The sequence below is a fragment of the Asparagus officinalis genome, chromosome 7 (genome assembly GCF_001876935.1).
Source record: "Asparagus officinalis chromosome 7, Aspof.V1, whole genome shotgun sequence".
NCBI lineage: Eukaryota > Viridiplantae > Streptophyta > Magnoliopsida > Asparagales > Asparagaceae > Asparagus > Asparagus officinalis.
The window spans coordinates 68,489,514-68,513,103 of record NC_033800.1 but is presented as its reverse complement, the minus strand read 5'-3'; the positions used below and the strand labels follow the sequence as shown (position 1 = coordinate 68,513,103).

The 23,590-nt window shown below is 39.5% G+C and overlaps 1 protein-coding gene across 1 annotated transcript in view; it reads left to right on the top strand.

The window, feature by feature from the left end:
- LOC109848927 (phospholipid--sterol O-acyltransferase) overlaps nucleotides 623-23,590 on the top strand; it is a 40,700-nt gene continuing 17,732 nt past the window's right edge. The window contains exons 1-8 of the mRNA XM_020418655.1: nucleotides 623-956; nucleotides 1,815-1,950; nucleotides 2,696-2,840; nucleotides 3,366-3,535; nucleotides 3,625-3,701; nucleotides 13,813-14,026; nucleotides 14,112-14,286; nucleotides 17,554-17,653. Coding sequence (XP_020274244.1) covers nucleotides 738-956; nucleotides 1,815-1,950; nucleotides 2,696-2,840; nucleotides 3,366-3,535; nucleotides 3,625-3,701; nucleotides 13,813-14,026; nucleotides 14,112-14,286; nucleotides 17,554-17,653 — 1,236 coding nt within the window. The 5' untranslated portion in view covers nucleotides 623-737. The remainder of the gene's footprint in view (nucleotides 957-1,814; nucleotides 1,951-2,695; nucleotides 2,841-3,365; nucleotides 3,536-3,624; nucleotides 3,702-13,812; nucleotides 14,027-14,111; nucleotides 14,287-17,553; nucleotides 17,654-23,590) is intronic.

Sequence of the window (23,590 nt, the reverse complement as noted above, 5' to 3'; positions counted from 1 at the left end):
TCGGAGAGCTACTGTCTCGATTTTTTGTAGAAAACTGAGAAGTTTTGGAGAGCTACAGTCTTCGTTTGATCGACGCCGAACTAGGATTTGATCGGCGTCAAAGCTTCGGTCGGTGTCGAACTAGGGTTTTGGAGACTGATCGGTCGAAGTTTTGGAGAGAGAATGAGGGAAGAGAGAGAGGAGATTGATCGACCGGAGTTTTGGAGAGAGTGAAGATTGATCGATCGGGGAAAGTCGGAAGCTCGAGCGACCGATTCTCCTTCGTTTTCACCTGGGCAGCGGAGAGAAAGGGAAAACGAAAAAATAGATAGCTATTTTTCTGCAGTGATAATGGTTTTCTTTTTCTTTTTTGTTTTCTTTTAAACCAAACAGCAGAAATTCACTTTCTCTTTTATTTTACTTTCCTTTCTCCCACTTTCTCTCAAACCAAACATAGCCTTATAGAGTGCCCGCTCTATAGGAAAACCGATAGATATTTAATACCTTTATCCCCATTATACCAAATTTATATACATTTTGCATCCCGAGTGTAGGAAAATGCGAACGGTGCATCCGCAAAACGCGCAACTTTAGGACCCGACAATCTAGGCGATACTTTTTCACACACTTTTTAACTCCCAGTCTCCTCTTCGTTGCCAATCAACATTTCAGACCAAAAGAAAAAAAAAGAAAGAAAACGCACCAAAGTTCTCTCTCTCCTCAGAACCCTGCTGACGTCACCTCTCCAGCCCCCAGCTATGGGGCAGCGGTACGCTGCTCCGCGCTCTATCCTCCTCCTCCTCCTCCTCCTCCTCTCATTCGCCGGAGCGACGTCGGATCTGTACTACTCGAAGCTCTCGGGAATCATCATACCGGGGTTTGCATCGACTCAGCTCCGAGCTTGGTCGGTGCTTGATTGCCCTTTTTCTCCTCTCGATTTCAATCCTCTCGATTCTGTTTGGCTCGACACCACCAAGGTATACGAGTTTGAAGGCTAATTGGCACTTTAGTATCTCAATGTTTTGTGCACTTTGCACTTATATACCGTCAACCTTTGTGCATTATGTTACGCAGTCTTTAGAATGTTTCCTAAAAGATCTCCATATGACTGTCATTTGATATATTTAAGCTTTTTATAGCAGCAGGTTGAACGCCCTTTTTTTATGGGCTGAAACCTGAACTCAAGCTGCAGCGGGTTCAATTTTTACAAAATCCACCTAAAATTCATTGTCAGAGGAATTTGAATCTGGGTTGCTCTTATAACATCTTAAATTTAGTCCCCCTAACCATTACATGGTAAGAATGGAGGATTATAGTATTATATTAATTCTAACAAAACTTATCTCCAAAAATCTTGAATCTCTTGCTAAATTCCCAATAACTGCTATTTGGGAATTCCAAAAAACCGCTATTTTTTTTAAATTAACCCCATAACGGTGTCAGAAAGTATTTTGGGTTCCCAAATATAGAAATCAAATAAACATCATAAAGTAGTCATTGGGGTTAAATGAAAGGAAAAAAACAAAAACAAAACAAAACGTTGGGGGGTTTGGAATTCCCAAACTTAATTTAGGGAGAGTAATTTTTGGGGGTTAAGTGCCAAAGTTATTGGGGGTTTAGTGAAATTTACCTCTTCTATACCTAGACAGAGATGAAGTTGTTTATTTAACAAATGGCATTGTCGTTTTTTTTAACTAAAAAAAATCAACAATGTTTAGTGAATTTATAAAGTGGAAAGTTGGTGAATATTGATGTATTTAAGACTCAGTCAAATTGAACTAAAGATTTGTTCTTGGTTGGTTGATATTGGTTATTTTGAGGGGATGTTCTTGCAGGTGCTTTCAGCGGTGAATTGTTGGTTAAAGTGCATGCTGTTGGACCCTTATAATCAGACAGATCATCCTGAGTGTAAATCGAGGCCGGATAGTGGACTTTCTGCGATTACTGAGCTGGATCCTGGGTATATAACAGGTGAGGTTTCTACTTGTTAGTTGCGTTTGCAAACTATTTCTTAAATATTTATCGGTTCCCATCATAATTTTAGCTAAGCATTAATTGCAGATTAGAAGAAAAAACTTAAATTTAATTTGCAAGAACTGATACTGACTAATTAAGTGTTACTTGTATACTAGAAAATTGGTTTCTGCTGCAGTACTCTAGGAGGAGATTTATCCTTGACAACTAGGAAAACAAGGCTTTAAATATGGTTCCAAGGATTAATGATAAATTTGTATCTGATAGAGTGAAAGGTGCAGTTCAGTGTGGTGAAGCCAAACTGGTGATGTGCTAGTACATTTTCATATTAAAAAAATAACATATAATACTATTTGTACTATTTTGAATAGGTGTTTAAGTATGTATTTTATGGATGAGAGTTGCATGTTTGATATCTGGAAAATGAGCTTCAAAATTTTCATGTTTCTTGTGAGGATTAAGTTCCTGGCGCCATTACTTGATTGTAGTTGACAACAGGCACTTTTTTATTAGATAGCCAATGGCCATACACTCACTGTATAAATACCGTGTTATTGCTTATCTCTGAAGAAAATATTATTTTCATAATCTTAAGCTCTGTATGTGTATTGTGTTCTTGTTTCAATTGAACTAGACGACTTGTCTTCTCTTTTTTTAATTAACACCTAACATATACCTTGTCATGAATACACTATGAATTTGTCTGAATATGTACTTAATTGATCTCCGTATTGACATCCAGGTCCTCTTTCTTCTGTGTGGAAAGAATGGCTTAAATGGTGCATTGAATTTGGGATCGAGGCTAATGCAATAGTTGCCGTTCCATATGATTGGAGGCTATCACCATCAATGCTTGAGGAGAGAGACCTTTACTTTCACAAATTAAAGTTTGTATATCTTTGTCCATCTTAATGTTGCAGTCCTTCCGCTTAATGACTAGTTCTTTCTTCCTAATAATCTCATTCAGAAGTCAGAACCATTAATTTTCAATGAAGATACTCTTCCAGTACACACATGAAGTCGTTTTGAGTTTATATTTCTAGCATATTCTGTCGTGCAGTTTTTATTGCAAAATGCTCTATGTACAATAGTTTCAAGGGTGGAAACATCTCTCATCCTTTTTCCAAGTATTCCTTTCGGCTGCAAAATAAAAAAAGTATGGTGTTTTTCTCTTTGAGCAACAACTTATATATGCCAAGCTTTCAAACAAACTGTTACTAAACCAAGATGTCCTTTACATGCAAAAGATATATTAGTTGTTATGCTTGCTAAACATGTATTTCCAAGTAGTTAGTAGTTTATAATTGTCTTTCTAGGAAACATACTTTGTATAGAAAACTTATGACTGCAGTTGCTGGCTTGAAAATTCTGCAATATAACTAAAATTTCTTTTCTTCCCCCCCNATGTGCAGATTAACTTTTGAAACAACACTTAAACTTCGTGGTGGACCCTCTTTGGTTTTTGCCCATTCCCTGGGGAATAATGTCTTTCGCTATTTCTTGGAATGGCTCAAGCTGGAAATTGCACCGAAGCATTACATCCAATGGCTTGACGAGCATATACATGCATATTTTGCAGTTGGTTTGTTTTTGTTTTGTTGCTATATCCCTTATTTTCTAATTAGTTTTTGCAATATGTACTTTTCATTTTATTTGGTCCTTAATTTTCAGGGGCTCCGCTTCTGGGTTCTACAGAATCAGTTAAGGCTACTCTCTTTGGATTTACATTTGGTCTTCCAGTTGCTGAGGTTTCTCTCTCGCCCCTCCCTCCCTACTTCTTGCCTCTCGCATCTTTCTATGCATGTGTATATAGTTGAATTGTTATAATCTATTGCATCTATTGATTTGCACAGTGCTCAAAGTTTAAAAAAGGTCCCACCTAGGCTTAGGCGATACCTAGACCGTCTAAGCTCTGCCTGTCTAGGTCTTGAGAGTGCCTAGGGGAACGGTGACTGCTTACGTGGGCTGGCACTGTTGTGCGCTGCGGAAGCCTTCTAATGCCAATAAATCGCACACACAAGAACCAAAATAGATCACAATAACACAAACAAACCACCAATCACAACAAAAACACAAATTTACGTGGTTCGGCAAGTTGCCTACGCCCACGGGGCAAGGAGGGGAGAGTTTATACTATTAGAAATCAGGAGAATACAAATAGAGGTTACATATCTTACCAAAACCCATAAAATAAGCTCTCTAGATCTCTCTCAAAGCCTCCCACAATGGATGCAACAACAACCTCTTTTGGCAGCTCAAAACCCTCCTTACATAACCCCAAGGTTGTTGATAGCGGATCGCGTCGCGTCGCGGCGAGGTACCGCTTAGGCTATTGCGGGCTATTACGGCAAAATAGCGGCAAATAGCGCACAGTCATATAGCGGTCAAATATTAATATATTTAAATATTCTAAATAATAAGAAAAATCATATAAAAATCTAAAAATCCTATAAATGCATACATGATGCCTATACATGAAATAGATGTGCGATAATTACATAATATTAACAACATACTATAATTATAAAGATTAAAGAATGAAAAAACGTACCTGTTTATCCAAAAGACTGTTAGTTGTCTTTCTTCAACTTTCAAGTCTCTAATATAAAAATGCTCAACAATAAAAAAATCATTGATTAGTATCATCATCATCATATTAACTACTAGAAAGTTGACCTAAAAAATAAAATATTCAAGTATAGAAAAATCAGACAGAACAAGTTTATCGTCAACTTATTTAAAAATTATAACACACTTTGTCAGTGACATCCGAGCAAATTCAGAAGAGAAAAATCAGAAAATGAAACCTCTTCTTTCTAGAAAGTCTGAAAGTGTCTCATATAGCAACAATTAAAATGAAAGTGAAGACAGGAAAACTAGAAGTGAGAACATTGAGAAGGTTTAAAATGAAAGAGAAGAATGGGAAGCTATTTTACCTTTACCTCTGTTGCAGATCTAGCCAACAGAGATGAGATGACGCTGGGAGCTTGAGCTGTTGGAGACTTGAGGGAAGCTTGTTGGAGACTCGGAGTTCGGAAGTCGTCTCGTCGCTGGGAGCGGAAGTCGCTGGAAACGCTGGCTGGACTCAGAGAGCGGAAGTCGCTGGAACGCTGGAAAGGAAAAAAGGGGTTCGGGAGTGGCTGGAACGGAGCTCTGAGGAATTAGGGTTGCGTTGTGGAGCTCTGAGGAAGACAATCGTCGTGGGAGAAAATCGTCGTGGCTGGAACGGAGAAGATCCTCTTTCGGCTAGGGTTCGGGAGTGGGAGAGAAAAAATCATCTTTTATCTGGTTTTAACAAGTCGGGTTTGGGTTCGGGTCAGGTTCAGCGCGAAAACAATCGAATATGGGTTTAGCGGATTTTCCCGCTTTTGCCCGCTTTTTCCCGCTTTTGAGCGCTTTTACGCGCTTTTCGAATGCAAAGCGGTTTTCCCCGCTAAACCCGACCGCGACACCCCTCCGCGTAGCGCTGAGGGGCCGCGACCGCGAAAGGCGCCGCTATAGCCCCGCTATCGGCCGCTTTTTACAACACTGGTTCATACAGAAAATTATATCAATTAAATGACAATTAATTTTTCTATAGGTAATGAACGCCAATTGCATGCATAGTCCAGGTCTAACAGGTCCTATGGTTTGAATGCAAAGCGGTTTTCCCCGCTAAACCCGACCGCGACACCCCTCCGCGTAGCGCTGAGGGGCCGCGATCGCGAAAGGCGCCGCTATAGCCCCGCTATCGGCCGCTTTTTACAACACTGCATAACCCTAAAATTCATGCTTAGGGTTATATACAAGCTCACAATGAAACGGGTCTGGAAAACTAAACTTAACCCAAACCCGCATCGCGGTCGATCGCAGAGCAATATCGCGGTCGACCGCAAAAACTTCAGAGAGTTTCCAACTTCTGGGTTCGGTCGTGGTCGACCGCAGAGCTATGTGCGGTCGACCGTGAAATTGCCTGCTTGTTCCCTTATGGATTTTGACGTCATTTCTATAATTCTTCACCTCGACGAATGTTTTATCAAAACTGAATCGACACCAAATCATCCACACGTCCCACTTGTTGCGTCCAGTACGCCATGGAACCAATCCGTGACAACGAACTCAATCCACAACAAGTTGGGAACCCAAAAGAGAGCGCGAACAATCTTCCCCCATCAAAATCAACAAGTCCAAACCGGTTACATCGAAAAGACTGCCTACGTATCTTCTTGCCCAAGGAATCAAGCCGAACGTAGTTCATCCAAATGACCGCCAACGGTCTCAACATCGAAGAATATTAAATAAATTCAAACAATGACCAAACTTAATACCTGGAACAACCTTGGTCAACATATCAACAGGGTTGTCGTTAGTGGACCTTCTCCAACGTGACATCTCCATCATCTAGTACGTCACGTACAAAATAAAATCTGACATCAATGTGTTTCGTGCGTACATGATAAACTTGGTTCTTCACCAAATAGATAGTCGACATGCTATCACAATATACCTGAATGGTCTCCTGCAAAAGTCCTAAGTCCTCCAACAATCCATGCAGCCACAAAGCCTCCTTCACAGCTTTAGTCATCGTCATATACTCCGTCTCTATAGTAGAGAGAGCCACCGTAGACTGAAATGTGTATCTCCAACACACCGGTGTACCTGCCAATGTAAAAACATAACATGTAGTGGACCAACGCTTGTCAAGATCTCCAACATAGTCTGAATCCACGTAGCCAATATAATCCTGCTCTGTCTCCTCATTCTTCTTGAATACCAAACCAATATCCACGGTACCCTTAATGTACCGTAGAATCCACTTCACGATCTCCTAATGACCCTTCCCGGGGTCGTGTATGTACTTAGATACCATGCTCACGGCCTGTGACAAATCTGACCTCGTACATACCATAACATACATCAAGTTACCCACTGCACTGACGTATGGAACTTTGGACATATAGTCCTGATCCTCAACTAAAACTGATGACATCAAGGCTGAAAGCTTGAAGTGGGGAGCTAATGGAGTACTCACCATCTTGGCATTACCCTCAAAACTAAATTTCTTCAGCATTTTCTGTAAGTAACTCCTCTATGTAAGCTTCAATCTCCCCTTCATTCGGTCTCGCTCAATCTCCATACCCAATATCTTCTTAACCTCTCCAAGATCCTTCATCTCAAATTCAGATGACAGTTTTTTTTTTAATTTCCCTATAGCTGAAGTGTTCCTGGAAATAATGAGCATATCGTTAATATATAATAACAAATAAACGTGCTCACCATCATGTAGCTTGCTCATATAAACACATGGGTCATAAGGGTTCCTCGTGTACTTTTGACCAATCATAAAGCTATCAAATCTTTTGTACCACTGTCGCAGTGATTGCTTCAGTTTATAATGAGATTTTTTCAATTTACACATCAAATTTTTCCTTCCTGCAGCTTTGAACCCCATGGGTCGTGTCATGTAGATCTCCTCATCTAAATCTTCATGTAGAAAGGCCTATCTTCACGTCCATTTGGACCAAATCCATATTCAGTTATGCCACCAATGCTAATAAAATCCGAATCGACGAATGCTTCACAACAGGTAAAAACACATCGTTATAATTAACGTCCTTAAGCTGTGCATATCCCTTAGTAACCAATCTGGCTTTGAACCGAATGTCCCTTATGGAAGATCCCTCCTCCTTTGTATATACACACTTGTAACCAATATCTTTCTTACCCTTAGGTAGCTTTGTAAGTTCCCAAGTGTCGTTCTTCTGAAGAGACCGCAACTCCTCCATAGTATTCCTCCACCTAATCGAATTAGGACTAGACTCTGTCTCCCTGAATGTGAAAGAAATCAAATCGTCAATGACCTTTACTGATAAAGCATATGCCACCATGACATCATCATATCTAGTTGGTCGACGAGTCACCCTCCTAGTTCTGTTTGTTGCAATAGACTCCTGAACATGACCATGCTCCTGAATCTCACCATTTACTATATCCTCTAAATGTCTGACTGTCATCTCATCTCCTCCCAGTGACACCTCTGTAAGAGCCTCAATGGATACAGTGCTATCTGGAGTGGGTGGAGTCCAAGGGCATTCTGTTGATCAGCGCTGCTGCGGTCAACACTGCTTGCCCCCACAATGTTTCTGGGACATTCATGGAGATCATCATACTTCTAGCAACCTCTAAAAGATGTATGTTCTTCCTTTCCGCTACCTCATTCTGAGCTGGTGTGTATGAGCATGTAGTCTGGTGCTGTATTTCCTGAGCTAACAAGTATTCCCCAAACGCTTTGTTTGTATACTCTGTCCCATTATCAGATCTCAATACCTTCATCACAGCACCGTATTGAGTCTGAGCATACCTATGAAAGTTTTGGAAGCAACCAAACACTTCATTCTTATTTTTCATCAAGTATAACCAAGTAACGAGAGAGAAACAATCAATAAAGGTAACAAAATACTTGTATCCATTCATAGAATTTGTGGAACAAGGCCCCCAAACATCTGAATGTATCAGGTCAAATACACGAGAACTCCTATGACCAAAACTTACATAAGAACTTCTAGTAAGCTTTCCAAACTCACATGCATCGTACACAAGGTTCTGCTTATTTGCTTTCTCAAATAGAGATGGATACAATCTACTTAAAACATTAAAGGATGAGTGTCCCAAACGCTGGTGATGAAGCATCAACATACTCTCAACACTCATCTCAGATCCTACTCCTGCTCTCTCTACCATAAATACTAATGATGAGTCCAGCCCTTCACGATCCAGGTACCACAGTCCACTATGTCATGTGCCAGTCCCAAGTCTCCGTCCTGTCCCCTTCTCCTGGAAGATCACCTTGGGAATGTAAAAAAAAACAATGCATTTTAGTTAGAGTATGATAGCACTAATGAACAAAAGATTGACTGGAAAAGAGGGGGCATGCAAAACATTGGACAAAGTTACAGAATCTGTACAAGTGACAGTACCCTTACCAACCACTGACTAAAATGTACCATCAGCTGTTTGGATACTATCAGCCGATGCTAGGTGAGTATATGATGAGAACTCACTAGCATTACCTATCACGTGTCGAGACGCACCGGAGTCGACTATCCAATCTAATGATCTATCGGGGGACATCGAAGTAAGAGCATGTATGTCATCAGTACCTTTGGTCGGATGAGCATAAGTAACAGTGTTGTCTCTATCAAAGAACGAAGTGGATGCCTCCTCAGTCCCACTCCTCCTGTCTCCATCTCCTGCTACTCTTTACTTCCTCCTGAGTATCTCCAGGAGCGCATGATCCTCCTCGGTAAAGATCACTTTAGCTGCTTCCTCTCCCTCTGCTATCATCAGATTCGCTCGGTGTCCTCCTCCCCTTCCACCTCGTCGACCCTCACGGCCACAACCACGACCTTCGAATTGTCCACGTCCACCCGAATCTCCTTCCTTAGGTGGATTGGTGCAAGCATGCCTTAAATGACCCACTTCACCGCAGTTATAGCACTGCCGAGTCTCCCCATTGGATCCAGTATTATCAGAGTTAGAAGCTGTCAGTGCTGACTTCACTACCGGTAGTCCACCTGTCCCTTCCTGTAGCTTAATACGAGTCTTCTCCTGAATCATGGCCGAGACTGCCTCCTCAAGTGTGGGAATCTTTGACTGAGCTAGTAGCAATGCAGTCCTCTGAGCAAACTCTGATGCCAGCCCCTTGAGAAACACCATAGTCCTCTCTTGTAGAAAGGCCTCTCGCTCCTTACACTCCGGGTCCTTGTAGCTGGCCCAAGGTGAGAAGTGATCATAATCTATCCACAGGCGCTCCAGTTCTGTGGCATATCCCTGGACAGTCTTCTCCCCCTAAACTGTGGCGTCGATTTCTTCCTTGATCTGGAACACCCTTAGGTTGTTTCCCACCTCATCATACGTCCTCCTTAACTTCTCCCAGACATCCATCACCTTCCTGATGCCATCTACTGTGGCGGCGATCGACTGAACCAATGAGTTAAGGAGCCAGATGTACACCAACATATGAGTGGATTTCCACTCATCTCTTCCAGCTGAGCCTTCAGTCGGCTCTGTCGTCTCTCCTGTCAAGTACCCCTCCAGGTTCCTTCCTACAATGGTGTATCTTACCCGTCGTGACCAACTTAGGTAAGTAGCTGGTCCATCAAGCTTCAGATCGATGGGTGAAAGCTCCAACTTTTTCGGTGGCCTTGTCGCAATCTCACCGGCCGACAACTTCATCAACTGCATCAAAGTTGAGACTTCCGCGGGGTTCAACTTCTTGATGATCTCCTCCATCGATCAGGCTTTAGATCAACTACCTGTTCTCCTTCTCTTGTTGTGCGCAGTGAAAAATTCGGCAGCATTTCTGCTGCACAACAAGAGTAAGATCTCAACTAAATTCTTGTTTCTCAAAGGAAACAAGAATCGACAGTGATATATCTCAACACCGTGAGATATATACTCTTCCTCTCATCAGTTATAGGACTGAAATATCGAGGGAATCGAACAAGCTACACATCCTCTCATCAGTTCTATGACTGAGATGTTGAGGGTATCCAACAAGCTACAACAGAGAAGCTTGATTGTGCGGGTCGAGACGGGGGCTGCGGGGCGGGGGCGGGGGGGATGGGGTTGCACGGCTGCGGAGATACCGACGGTGGTTGCGAGGGGCGGAACGATGGGCGTGCTCTGAGGGGCTGCGGGGGGGGGGGGGGTTGCGGGGACCGAGGGGGGGTCTGAAGGGTGCTCCGAGGGGCAGCGGAGGGGGTTGTAGTAGTCGGAGAGGGTAGTAGAGGGCCCGGGCCCGGCACGGCTAGCTTTGCGGGGGTGGCGGCGGCTAGGGTTTGGGTGGAGGCTCTGATACCATGAAGAAAAAGATAAAACCCTAATCTTATTGCTGAGATAACATGGGTTTATATAGGCCCCTACAACTTACAAATAACCCCCTAAATGTATTAATATTTCAACAGGAACCAACAAGCAATAGCCAACACACAGAAACAGTAAAGACACGAGATTTACGTGGTTTGACAAACTTGTTTACGTCCATGGGAGGGGGAAAGAGAGATTTCACTATGAGGAGAATGCCAACTTGTACAACCCACAAGCTCTCTCTTTTCTTTTCTCCTCAAAATCTCTCAATTCCTCTCTTCTCAGATCTAAAGCCTCCTGAATAAACTCCTCAAAACAGCCGACTAACCCTCTGTTTTTCAAACCCTAGGAAATCATCGGGTCTTTATAGGAGATTCACGGGCCAGAAATCGTCCAAGAAAGAAAACCGCTGCACACGTATCTCGGGTGGGCCCGCTGCTGCACATGTATCTCGGGTGGGCCCGCTGAACTCGGCGTGCTCCCGCACGTGGTCTGCTCCCGCACCGCTGCTGCTTGCCGCTACCTTTCTCGCTCACAGTAAGGAAATGTTAACATGAAGAAGTAAACTACAATACAACAAATAAATTATAAATAAGGAAAGGATCCTAAAAACTTCGACGTAAAACATTATCCTTTAGTAAGCTAAAACTTTACGCGAAGATCTCAAACTAGACCAAAAAAAGAAAGTTTTTATCTCAAATATCGAGATCGACCACCAACGCCCCACGAACTTCAAGCTCGATCTGGAAGTTCTTACAAACAAGTTGGGATCAATTTTGGGTCGTTGCCTTTAAAGGTGATTCTGGGATCACTTTCCAGCGAAGATTTCAGAGGAATTTCTGTAGTTTTTAGAGATAAGATTTTGGAGAAATTTCTGTAGTTTTTGGAGAAATTTCTGTAGTTTTTAGGGATCAACATAAATGAATGTGAGTGAATTTAACAGTGGTCTCAAGCTCCTTGCTCTTCTCTTACAAAGAATAGAGATTAGAGCAGGGTGGGGTAGTCTTAGGGGTATTTTTGGAGTTTTACTATCTTTAAATACAAAATATAGATCATACATGTCATGTATTAGTTGGTTTTGGGTTTAAAGGCAAGTGTGCTTTTTCCAATCAAGGTTGTCACTGCGAAGGTCGAGTATTGATTCCATTTATTTACTAAGCCGGCTCGGAAAGACAGACAATACATGACATGTATGTTGTTTGGGTTTATTGTATAGACAGAAGTACTTGGTTTTAGAAATGAGTCGGGCTAAACCTTCGGGTTTAAAAGCAAAAACTCGTAAATTTATTAAGGAAAAGGTCAATGGTTCATAATATTGGCAGAAAGCTGCATATGCATGTAGTGACTAGTGAGTGCATCGATGTTTGTTTCGTGTCCTAGTTAAGAGCCTAACCCATTTAGCATTAGATTTACTCATAATATTATCATCTCATTACTAAGCTATCCTTCTACCTTTACTGATGAAACATATCTGGTTAGGTCTAATTGGTTTTAGTTGTCTAATGCGGTCCATTTTGACATGAAAATTTGTCTTTTTTCCAATCTAAAGAAACATGAGTGACTATATCATTTTTTTAAACGCATATCTTCTGAATATACTATCCTGAGTTTCTCGTGTCTCAAAATCTTTGTGCTTGAGATGTAATGAAACCTGGACACACCTTCTAGCTTGAGCTGGCTAGCTTTCTTCTTTCCTTTACAATACTAAACTTGCAAAAAGGTTTCCCTGTAGAATCAACGGCTAGAAGTTTGGCTGTTGTATAACACTCTTGAAACCACTGGAGGAACCTGCACATGGAAAGTTAACATTGGATGAGCAGTAAATCTATTTCCAAAAAGTTGATATTAGATCAATTCCAGTAGAAACATTGAATTTTCAAAAGATCTAGTAAAGAAAATAATTGAAGAACTGTCATAAGAGACCTCAAATTGAAACTGCTTATCCATACACACGATGAACCATGACTGGAATTGAAATTCAACTTTGGTCCAAACGGAGAACGAAGTAAAAAACTAAAGGAGGTGGCAAGGAAATGAGGCATACACCGAGAGAGAAAGCCAGAGAGAGGGATATAGATGGAGATAACACACTAAGAGGATATCACTACCTCAAGACTGCTCGGCGAAGAGCAAGGCTACTGGGACAAGAGATTTGGGCTGATCTGGGGTTTATTTAATTAAATATAAGAGCAGAGGAAGTTAGAGATGAGTAGGGTTTGGGGGGCTTGTCTCTGTTGAGCGTATATGCAAATGAAAAGAATGTATGAACTTATGGTCAAAACTATCTTCAACATGACCCAAACCGATTACAAAACCTACTAAATTCAGCCGATATTATTGATAATATCCACATCTGTGCTGCCAATATATACAACTAGTTGACTGTGTGATGTATGTGACGTAGTACTTTTATCGTTGTATCATGTATGCATATTAGGATTTTTCAAAAAAAGAGGAGAGATAAGATTTTTGGGATTTTTGGGAAAGAGAATAAAAAATAAACTATTCATAGGAAATTGAAAAGATAAAGAGTAGATATTTTCGAGATGTGGAGATTGGCTGGTTGATATGAGAGGGTTATTTAAGGTCTGAAAATTTGCCACGCGACAAAGTTATGCGACCAGGCTTTAACTTTATTAGTATATTATAGTATAGGTAGATATATTTTTAATGTTTTTGATTTTGCTTGATGCATTGGTAATCTTCTCAGTGGCTGTTAAAAGAAGTCCTATCCTTTTCAAGTGCAATAATTTATGTGTCCGGTTGCCCTTTGTGATTTTTTTTCGCACTTGTCTTACTTTATTACTTGAAAAATTTATGTTAATCATGTCTTGACTTCCTATAAACTCACACAGAACTAACTTTTGGGGTATGTGAGTATAACCAATCATACTTTTGGAGGCAAGTACTGGTAGTAGTCTCCAACGTTGTCAGTAGAGCCATGTAGTTTCAGACTTTCCCCCTTCCACTAGGCCTTTTGGCAAATTTTACTAAATACTATCCATTCATCAGGGAACTGCCCGACTGATGTACAACTCGTTTGGCTCTGGTTTATGGTTAATGCCATTCTCGAAACACTGTAAAGCAAACAATATTTACTGGAAGCATTTCTTTGAGGGCCAAAAAAGTCACAATCATGCCCACCAATGTGATGACATCGAGTATCGGTCAAATTACTCTGGATGGCCTACAAATATTATAAATATTGAGGTTCCTTCTTTACGAGGTGCTTTTCTATGATACTGTAGTCTTTCAATATGTTTGATATGCCATTCTATGACTAGACTGCCTAATGGTTCAGCTTCTTGCAGTTAATGATGCCTACCCCTCTGTAAATGAACTAGCTCAAGATGTTCTCTCTGATATGGAATGTGGGAAACCCATTCAGATGTCTTTTTCTGCTAGGGAGGTTTCAGATGGTACTTTCTTTAAAGCTATAGAGGATTATGACCCTGACACCAAAAGAATTTTGTATCAGCTTGAGAAGTAAGATTGTCATTTTCCATATATAAGTTCCATGAATCTGAGTACATGCTATTACGGGCTATTGCATACAGTATATTTCTCCTTTCTTATATAAAGTTAGCAGATCAATTATTTTGTATTCCTCACCCGAAAATAGATAAAATAAATAATAAATACAGATCAATTATTTCCTCCCCCATTTTGCAAGCTGGAGGCTGACAGATTCCTCTCCAAGGGATTGCTAAAATTCCATATTTATGTGTTCTAGACTGTATGGCAACAGTTCATGTCTATCTATCCTGCAGATGTTTGCTTTCTTAGCTTGCCGATTCTTTGTGAAACATTAAAAAAATGGTGCTCTAGTTACAAGCTGTAACTAGTAGAATCTATTACTAGGCTCTGTTTGGATACTATGGTGTTTTACTTGTTTTCATGGTGTTTTTGCCAAAAATAAAACACCATGCGTTTGGAAACCATTGTGTTTTTAAGCTAAATCATCCTCAAACCAAAAACAAAAGACTTATTTCAAAACACCTTTTAGGTGTTTTAAGTTTGGTGTTTTGATTTTGAGTTTGAGAATGTGTTAATATAATATCTAACATAATATATTAAATGTAATTAATATGTAGTTATTATCAATATGCTTATTATGTTATACTATACCATACTGTATTAAATACCAATTTTTAATATGTTAATAATGTATTATATAATAAATAAATAATAATAAAATATAAATAAAATAATTAAAAATAATAAAAAAGTTATTGATAATAAATAATAATATAATAATATAATAATGATATAATAATATACTATACAATTCCTATAATATTATTAACTTTTTAATAAATAAATTGTAATAAATTAATAATTATAAAATATTATATAATAGTAACATATTTAATAATAACATAACAATATAATAATATTATTATAATAACATATTGTATAGTAAATGTAATATAATATAAAATATTAATATATATTTAAAAAATAATATAATTTATTATAAAGTAAAATAATGTTTAATAATAAAATAATTTTATTGCTAACAAATATTATGTAAAAATAATATATTCATAATATAATACTATTTATTAATATCATAAATACTAATATATTATAAAGGTCTATTAATAAACTCTAACATATTAAAAACTATAATTATATTATATTAATATTAAAATATTTGTAATATAATAATGACGATACTATTAATAACATAATATTAACATTATTAATAATATTATATTATATGAATAATAGTATAATATTATATTATATTAATAATAGTATAATATTATATTAATAATAAAATAACATTATTATAAAATATTAATATAATATACAAAAATAACAAATTGATATACCAATAATTAAATATAAAATTATTTAAAAATAATATGTAATAGTTATAATATAATATAACTCTTTAAAGTACAATATAATATTATAATACGTTAGACAATATTATATTGTATTATATTTAATACTCATAATACTATAATAATGTAAACTAAATATTATAACATTTTATTTATAATATATTTTATTATAAAATATATAATATATTAATAATATGTTTAATATTATTGTTATAATGTGTCAAATTAGTGTTGATAAAAAATACTTAACATGGTGTTTTGAAAACATTTTAAGAGAAAAACACAACATCATGGTGTTTTTTTATAAAAACACAATAAGAAAAACACCATGGTATCCAAACGAAGCCTTAAGTGCTCTACTGCCCCACAGAAGACCCTATCACTATCATTGTATAATTTCCATACTTAACATAGTGGGCATTGGATAGTGGGCATTGGAAATACGTAATATAATGGCTTGGGGAATCTGTTTGAGCTATAAGGGTTTTAGTGTAGCATTTTATCTTCCACTGTTAAGACAAACTCAAGGTTCCAACGATACCCTTTGTCAATCTCATGAGGGGAAAACCGATTAACCAGTCATGATAATACACACCAATTTCTGACTGCTTCACCTTCTATACACCACACACCAAACCAAGGTTTTAAATATCGGATATCGAGGAAAAATTTGGCCATCACCTTCTCTACACCACACACCAAACCAAGGTTTTAAATATCGGATATCGAGGAAAAATTGGATGGCCAAAGTTTATATCAGATTGTGGATATTGCGGAAATATTGGGGATATGTGGTAAATGTCGGAATGTCATAATGGATGTTTGCATATATAGCATAATGCACTAAAATGTAATCTCAACATACTTAATGGAATCTAATCATACAAAATGTAAATAATATATGTTTAGGATCACAAGTAAAACAAACGAAAGTACAAGTCAACATTGCAACATTTCATCTGATTTTTTAGGGCAAAATGTTAATTGATATAATGGGAAAATCATGATATCTCGCCCAAAAATTGCCAAGCGAGGTATATTGTTTTGCGGAAAGCCATTAAAAAAGATATATCAGTCCACATGTTAGCTAATATATCGGCCATATCAGTGATATATTGCCCAAAATAGCCAAAAATAGTAAATGATATTTAGAGACCATATTGGTTGCGGTAAACCCTATTAAAGGATGTATCGGGGATATATCAGGCCATGTCGGGAATATTTAAAACAATGCATCAAACACACACGCGCGTGCGCATGGGCACACGCGCACAACCCTGGGTGCCCCAACAACCCAAATCAAAGGTGAAATATGATATGCCCTTCAATATAATTGCACACTAAAAGTGTCTGAACTGGTTCTTGTTTTCTGTTGAATGCATTATAGAATTCCATTCTTTAGCTATTGATTAAATGATATTTCGAGTTAGATTTAACCTGATCGTCTAATATGTTACACCCACCACCACCTCATGAATATGAAGAAGAAGAGAGTGACCCTTAAAAATCTGGTAGACTTATAGAATCAACCCTATTCATTTATTAAAATGAAGTCCCCTCATTCAATTTAGGTAAACCTTAAGTCCCAGAATATTTATAAACATAACGCCAAGGTTCTGGTCATAGTTTGATTGTCAATAACCTAGAACTTAAAGTCATGAAACTATAGAACTTGCTGTCATATCTGTTTTCTTTTGGATATATGAAAACTTGTTGAGTCATAATCTTCTTTACATAGCTAGTTACACCTACGGTCATATATTGTGTATTGCTTGATGTCAGTTTCTTTTTTATCTGTAGTAATCTTTTAATGAATATTTCTTACTGTTCCATGGAAAAGTTACATAATTTTTGGCCCATTCACTTCTAAAGTAATGTTTTCTAATTTTTCTTATGTCAGGTTTTATCAGGGTGACCCAGTGTTGAATCCTCTGACAACTTGGGATAGACCTCCATTAAAGAATGTTTTCTGTATTTATGGGATTGATTCAAAGACTGAGGTATCACTAATCTTTTCAGATCTAAAAAACTTTCTTGTTTTGCTGAGTAATAGTATTCAAGATCCTTCGCTTACCTTTAATTGTGATTATTCATTTTTTCTGCTTAACTACATTTATGTCATATTTTGATTGGTTGCTTAATATGCGCATGTTTCATCTTTGATTCTTTGCTATATTTGATATGTTCATTGTGAGTTGTTCTTTCTACTATATAAATTACTGTTAATCTTGCTGTAAACTTGTTCTGCTCGCTTACTTTGTCTTAAACCATGACATATAAGTTTGGCCCAAATTCAACATACAGAAGTCTTATATCACAGAAGCAGTTCTTCTAAGCATTATATTGTGTGTGCCTATGACAGATGCTACTAAAGGATAATATACTTTGATCTATACATTGAATCTGGAGCCACTTTATCCTGATATTTTGAAGATAAAAACATGGATTAGTCGAACTAATCTTCTAGCTCTTATGACAAGCTAATTGTGAAGTGTACATGCGCACAACCTTTCAGGATCAACAACGTGCAGAGATTATCGTATTTAGTTTTTCGCGTTTCTGTTCCTTCTTGTGAACCAGCTGGTTATTTTAAATCATGGAATAGGTGACACAATAATTCAATCTTGTATCATAAAGGTTTACATAGCTATATTTGTTGCCAAGAAACTACACCTCCTGTGTTGATTATTCATGCTCGTTTATCCTACATCATGCAGATGACATACTCAAAAGTGTTTTCCCTCTGTACCAAGTACCAACTTCTGTCTTCATATGATTGGTTCTTTACATTTCTAGTTTAAAATCATTACTAAGGTACACTTTCAGTAACTGCAATAGCATAATAATCATTCCCAGTAAGATGTCATATTGAACATCTTAGGTCACCACCATGTCATAAATATCTGGATCAGTTTTATCAAACAATGGACTATTTGATTTTCTTGATAGTTGCCAATGTATATCTATGACTAAATATATTATAAAATGTATTATTGAAAAGCAACTTCTATTACTGAAATCTCTTGGGCTTATATAAGCCCTTACAAACTTACAAATAACCCCCTACATATTATTAATATGTCAACACTGCTCCTCGAGATGGGCGAAAGATATCCACTAAGCCCATCTTGTCACATCCTCTAATCATATTTACCGAGCTAAGTCCCTTAGTCAGACAGTCTGCTGCCTGATCCTTAGTTAGAACATGACTTAACTCCAGTAATCCACTGTCCAACTTCTCTTTGATGAAGAACTTATCGATTTCGATGTGTTTGGTTCTATCATGCTGCACTAGGTTGTTAGCAATACTGATGGCTGACTTGTCACATCACAACTTTATCTTGGCTCCTTTATCTAGCTTCAGCTCCACCAGCATACTCTTCAGTCACAACAACTCCGCAACTCCCAATGTCATAGCTCTATAGTCTGCCTCAGCAGTCGATCTCGCCACCACTGACTACTTCTTACTCTTTCACGAGATCAAGTTGCCTCCTATAAAAATACAGTATCCTGAGGTGAACCTCATGTCATCAGCACAATTAGCCCAATCAGAGTCACAATAATCCTCAATGCTTACATGTTCATTCTTCCTGAATATCAGTCCTTTTTCAGGGGCACTCTTCAAATACCTCAGAATCTGGTACACTGCATCCATATGATCCTTCCTCGGATCATACATGTAGCGACTCACCACGCTCACTGCAAAAGAGATATCGGGACGTGTGTGACTCAAATAGATCAACATGCCCATCAGCCTCTGGTATCTGTCACGATCAACTAGTTCTCCAGCCTCAGCACCCAGCTTGAACTTTTGATTGATCGGTGTAGTTACAGGTTTGCACCCTAACATCCCTATCTCTTTGAGAAGATCCAGTGCATATTTTCTTTAGGAGAGGATAATCCCCTCAGCTCCTCGAGCTATCTCTATCCAAAGAAAATATCGAAGCAAGTCAAGATCTTTCACCTCGAATTTCTTACCCAGTCTCACTTTGAGTTGGGCAATCACCTTCTCATCATCCCCTGTAATAATCATATCATCCACATATACCGTAAACATGGTAATATGGTCTCCACTCCGTTGAATCTATCGAACCAAACACTGTATGAATCTATGATCGACGTTGATCTGCTGGTACCCCATACCTATCATAGCCCTCCTGAATCTGTCGAACCAAGCACGATGAGACTGCTTCAGCCCGTAGAGAGACTTCTTCAATCTGTAGACCTTACCTACTGTCTGATCTGTATCAAATCCTGGTGGTATTTCCATGTATACATCTTTCACTAGATCTCTATGAAGAAGTATGTTCTTCACATCTAATTGGTATAGCTTCCATCCACCATTTACTGTCAGAGAGATCAAGGTCCGAACAGTACTCATCTTCGTCACCGGTGCAAAAGTCTCATCATAGTCGATGTTATATGTCTGACTGTACCCTTTTGCTACCAGACGAGCCTTGTAGCGCTCAACCTGTCCATCTGGATTCTGCTTCACAGTGAAGACTCATTTGCATCCAACTGCTCTCTTTCTTTCTGGTAGTTTTACTAACTCCCAAGTATGGTTCTTCTCAAGAGCCCCTAGCTCCTCGTGCATAGCCGTTTTTTACTTTGGGTCATTCTTAGCAACCTGTCAATTATTATGTACAGTAACAGAGTCCAATGATGAAATGAATGCTCCATGTGTAGTAGAGATGTTAGAATATGATACAAACGGAGCAAGATCCCAACCATATCTATCGGGAGGATTTTTCGTATTGCTGCGAGTAGTCCTCCGTACTGACATTGGTGTGAGAGGATTAAGGAGAGGAATGATATCACCTTGGGAGGAATCTGATGGTGGTGAAGGTGTCTCAGGAGTCGGGGCAGGCGTTGGTACGAGACTTGGCACCAGTGACACTGTAGGTACTGTTTTCGTAATTTGCTTCCCCTTCCTACTATAGGTAAGTAGCTTCCCCTAAACCGTTGGCCTAACACCTCTTGTCTTATTCCCTTCTTCTTTTTCATTCTCCTGCTCCTCAACCAATTCTCTCTCCCAAATAATCGATACAGAAATCGATTTCTCCACATTGTTCACCTGCCTCTCACCATTCTCCCCTTCTTGTCTCATACTTCCAGTATCGGGCGAGTCACCAACGGATGAAGTTACCTCCCGGGTGTAATATGGCTCGAGTTCTTGAAAGTGCACATTCATACTCACAAACAGCCTTTTCTCCACTAGGCTCCAGTAGACATATCCTTTCTGAGTAGCAGAGTATCCCACAAAGATGCACTTCACTGTTCTAGGGGTAAGCTTCCCGACGGATGGCCTGTTGTCCTTCACAAAACACACACAGTCAAACACTTTTAGTGGAAGAATCCCACCATTATCTTTCTTCAACGTCTCACACGGAGATTTCCAATCCAATACTCTCGAGGGCATTCTGTTGATCAGCTGAGTTGTGGTCAACACTGCTTGCCCCCATAATGTTTCTGGGACATTCATGGAGATCATCATGCTTCTAGCCACCTCTAAAAGATGTCTGTTCTTCCTTTTCACTATCCCATTCTGAGCTGGTGTGTATGGATATATAGTCTGGTGTTGTATTCCTTGAGCTGATAAGTATTCCCCAAGCACTCTGTTGGTATACTATCCCATTATCAGACCTTAATACTTTCACCACTGTTTCGTATTGAGTCTGAACATACCTATGAAAGTCTTGGAAGTAACCAAACACTTCACTCTTATTTTTTATCAAGTATAACCAAGTAACGCGAGAAAAACAATCAATAAATGTAACAAAATACTTGTATCCATTTATAGAACTTGTGGAACAAAGCCCACAAATATCTAAATATATCAGGTCAAATGCACGAGAACTTCTATGACCAGAACTAACATAAGAGCTTCTAGTAAGCTTTCCAAACTCACATGCATCGCACACAAGTTTCTGTTTATTTTCTTTCTCAAATAAAGATGGATACAACCTACTTAAAACACTAAAGGATGAGTGTCCCAAGCGCTGGTGATGAAACATCACACTCTCAACACTTATCTCAGATCCTACTCCTGCTTTCTCTATCATAGACACTAATGCTAAGTTCAGTCCTTCACGATCCAGGTACCACAGTCCACTACTCCACGTGTCAGTCCCAAGTCTCCGTCCTGTCCCCTTTTCCTGAAAGATCACATTGGGAATATCAAAAGAAACAATGCATTTTAGTTGGAGTATGATAGCACTAATGAACAAAAAATTGACTGGAAAGGAAGGAGCATGTAAAACATTGGACAAAGTTACAGAACCTGTACAATCGATCGTACCCTTACCAACCACTGGCTGAAACGTACCATCAGCTGTTTGAATACTATCAGCCGATGCTAGGTGAGTATATGATGAGAACTCACTAGCATTACCTGTTACATGTCGAGACGCACCAGAGTCGACTATCCATTCTGATGATCTATCGGGAGACATAGAAGCAAGAGCATATATGTTATCAGTACCTTGGTTGGATGAGCATAAGTAGCAGTGTTGCCTCTGGCGAAGAACGAAGTGGATGCCTCCTCAGTCACACTCCTTCTGTCTCCATCTCCTGCTACTCTCTGCTTCCTCCTGAGTATCTCCAGGAGCGCATGATCCTCCTCAGTAAAGACCACCTCAGATGCTTCCTCTCCCTCTGTTACTATTATATTCGCCCGGTTGTCTGCTCCTCTTCCACCTCGTCGACCCCCACGGCCACGGTCATGACCTCCGAACTGTCCACGTCCATCCGAATATCCTTCTTTGGGTGTTTTGGTACAAGCATGCCTTAGATGACCCATTTCACCGTAGTTGTAGCACTGCCGAGTCTCCCCCTTGAATCCAGTGTTGCCAGAGTTAGAGGTCGCCAGTGCTGACTTCACTACAGGAAGTCCACTTGTCCCTGCTTGTAGCTTAATGCGAGTCTCCTCTTGGATCATGGTCGAGACTGTCTCCTCAAGTGTGGGAATCTTCGGCTGAGCTAGCAGCAACGCAATCCTCTGAGCAAACTCTGATGCCAACCCCTTGAGAAACACCATAGTCCTTTCCTGTAGAAAGGCCTCTCGCTCCTTACACTCCGGGTCTTTGCAGCTCGTCTGAATTGACAAGTGATCATAATCTAGCCACAGATGCTCCAGCTCTGTGGCATACTCCTGTACGGTCCTCTCCCTGGACTGTGGTGTCGATCTCTCCCTTGATCTGGAACACCCTCAGGTTATTCTCCACCCCATCATAGGTCCTCCTCAACTTCTCCCAAACATCCTTCACCTTCCCGATGCCATCTACTGTGGCGACGATCGACTGGACCAATGAGTTGAGCCAGATGTACACCAACATATGAGTGGACTTCCACTCATCTCTTCCCACTGAGCCCTCAGCCGGCTCTGTCTTATCTCCTGTCAGGTAACCCTCCAGATTCCTCCTTGCAAGGGTATATCTCACCTATCGTCACCAGCTCAGGTAAGTAACCTGTCCATCAAGCTTCAGATCGATGGGTGGAAATTCCAACTTCGCCAATGGCCTTATCGCGCTCTCACCAACTGACAACTTCATCAATTGCATCAAAGTTGAGACCTCCGTGGGGTTCAACTTCTTGATGATCTCCTCCATCGATCAGGCTCTTATCTTCGAACCCTTGTTGTGCGCAGTGAAAATTTCGGCAGCACTTCTGCTGCACAACAAGAGTAAGATCTCAACTAAATTCTTGTTTCTTAAAGGAAATAAGAATCGAAAGTGATATATCTCAACACCGTGAGATATACACTTCCTCTCATCAGTTCTAGGACTGAAATGTCGAGGGAATCTAACAAGCTACACATCCTCTCATCAGTTCTATGACTGATATGTTGAGGGAATCTAACAAGCTACACATCATCGGGCAGCGGCTTAGCGAGCAGCAACGATGCACGTGGGAAAAAAAAGGGGGGCTAGGGCGGCAAC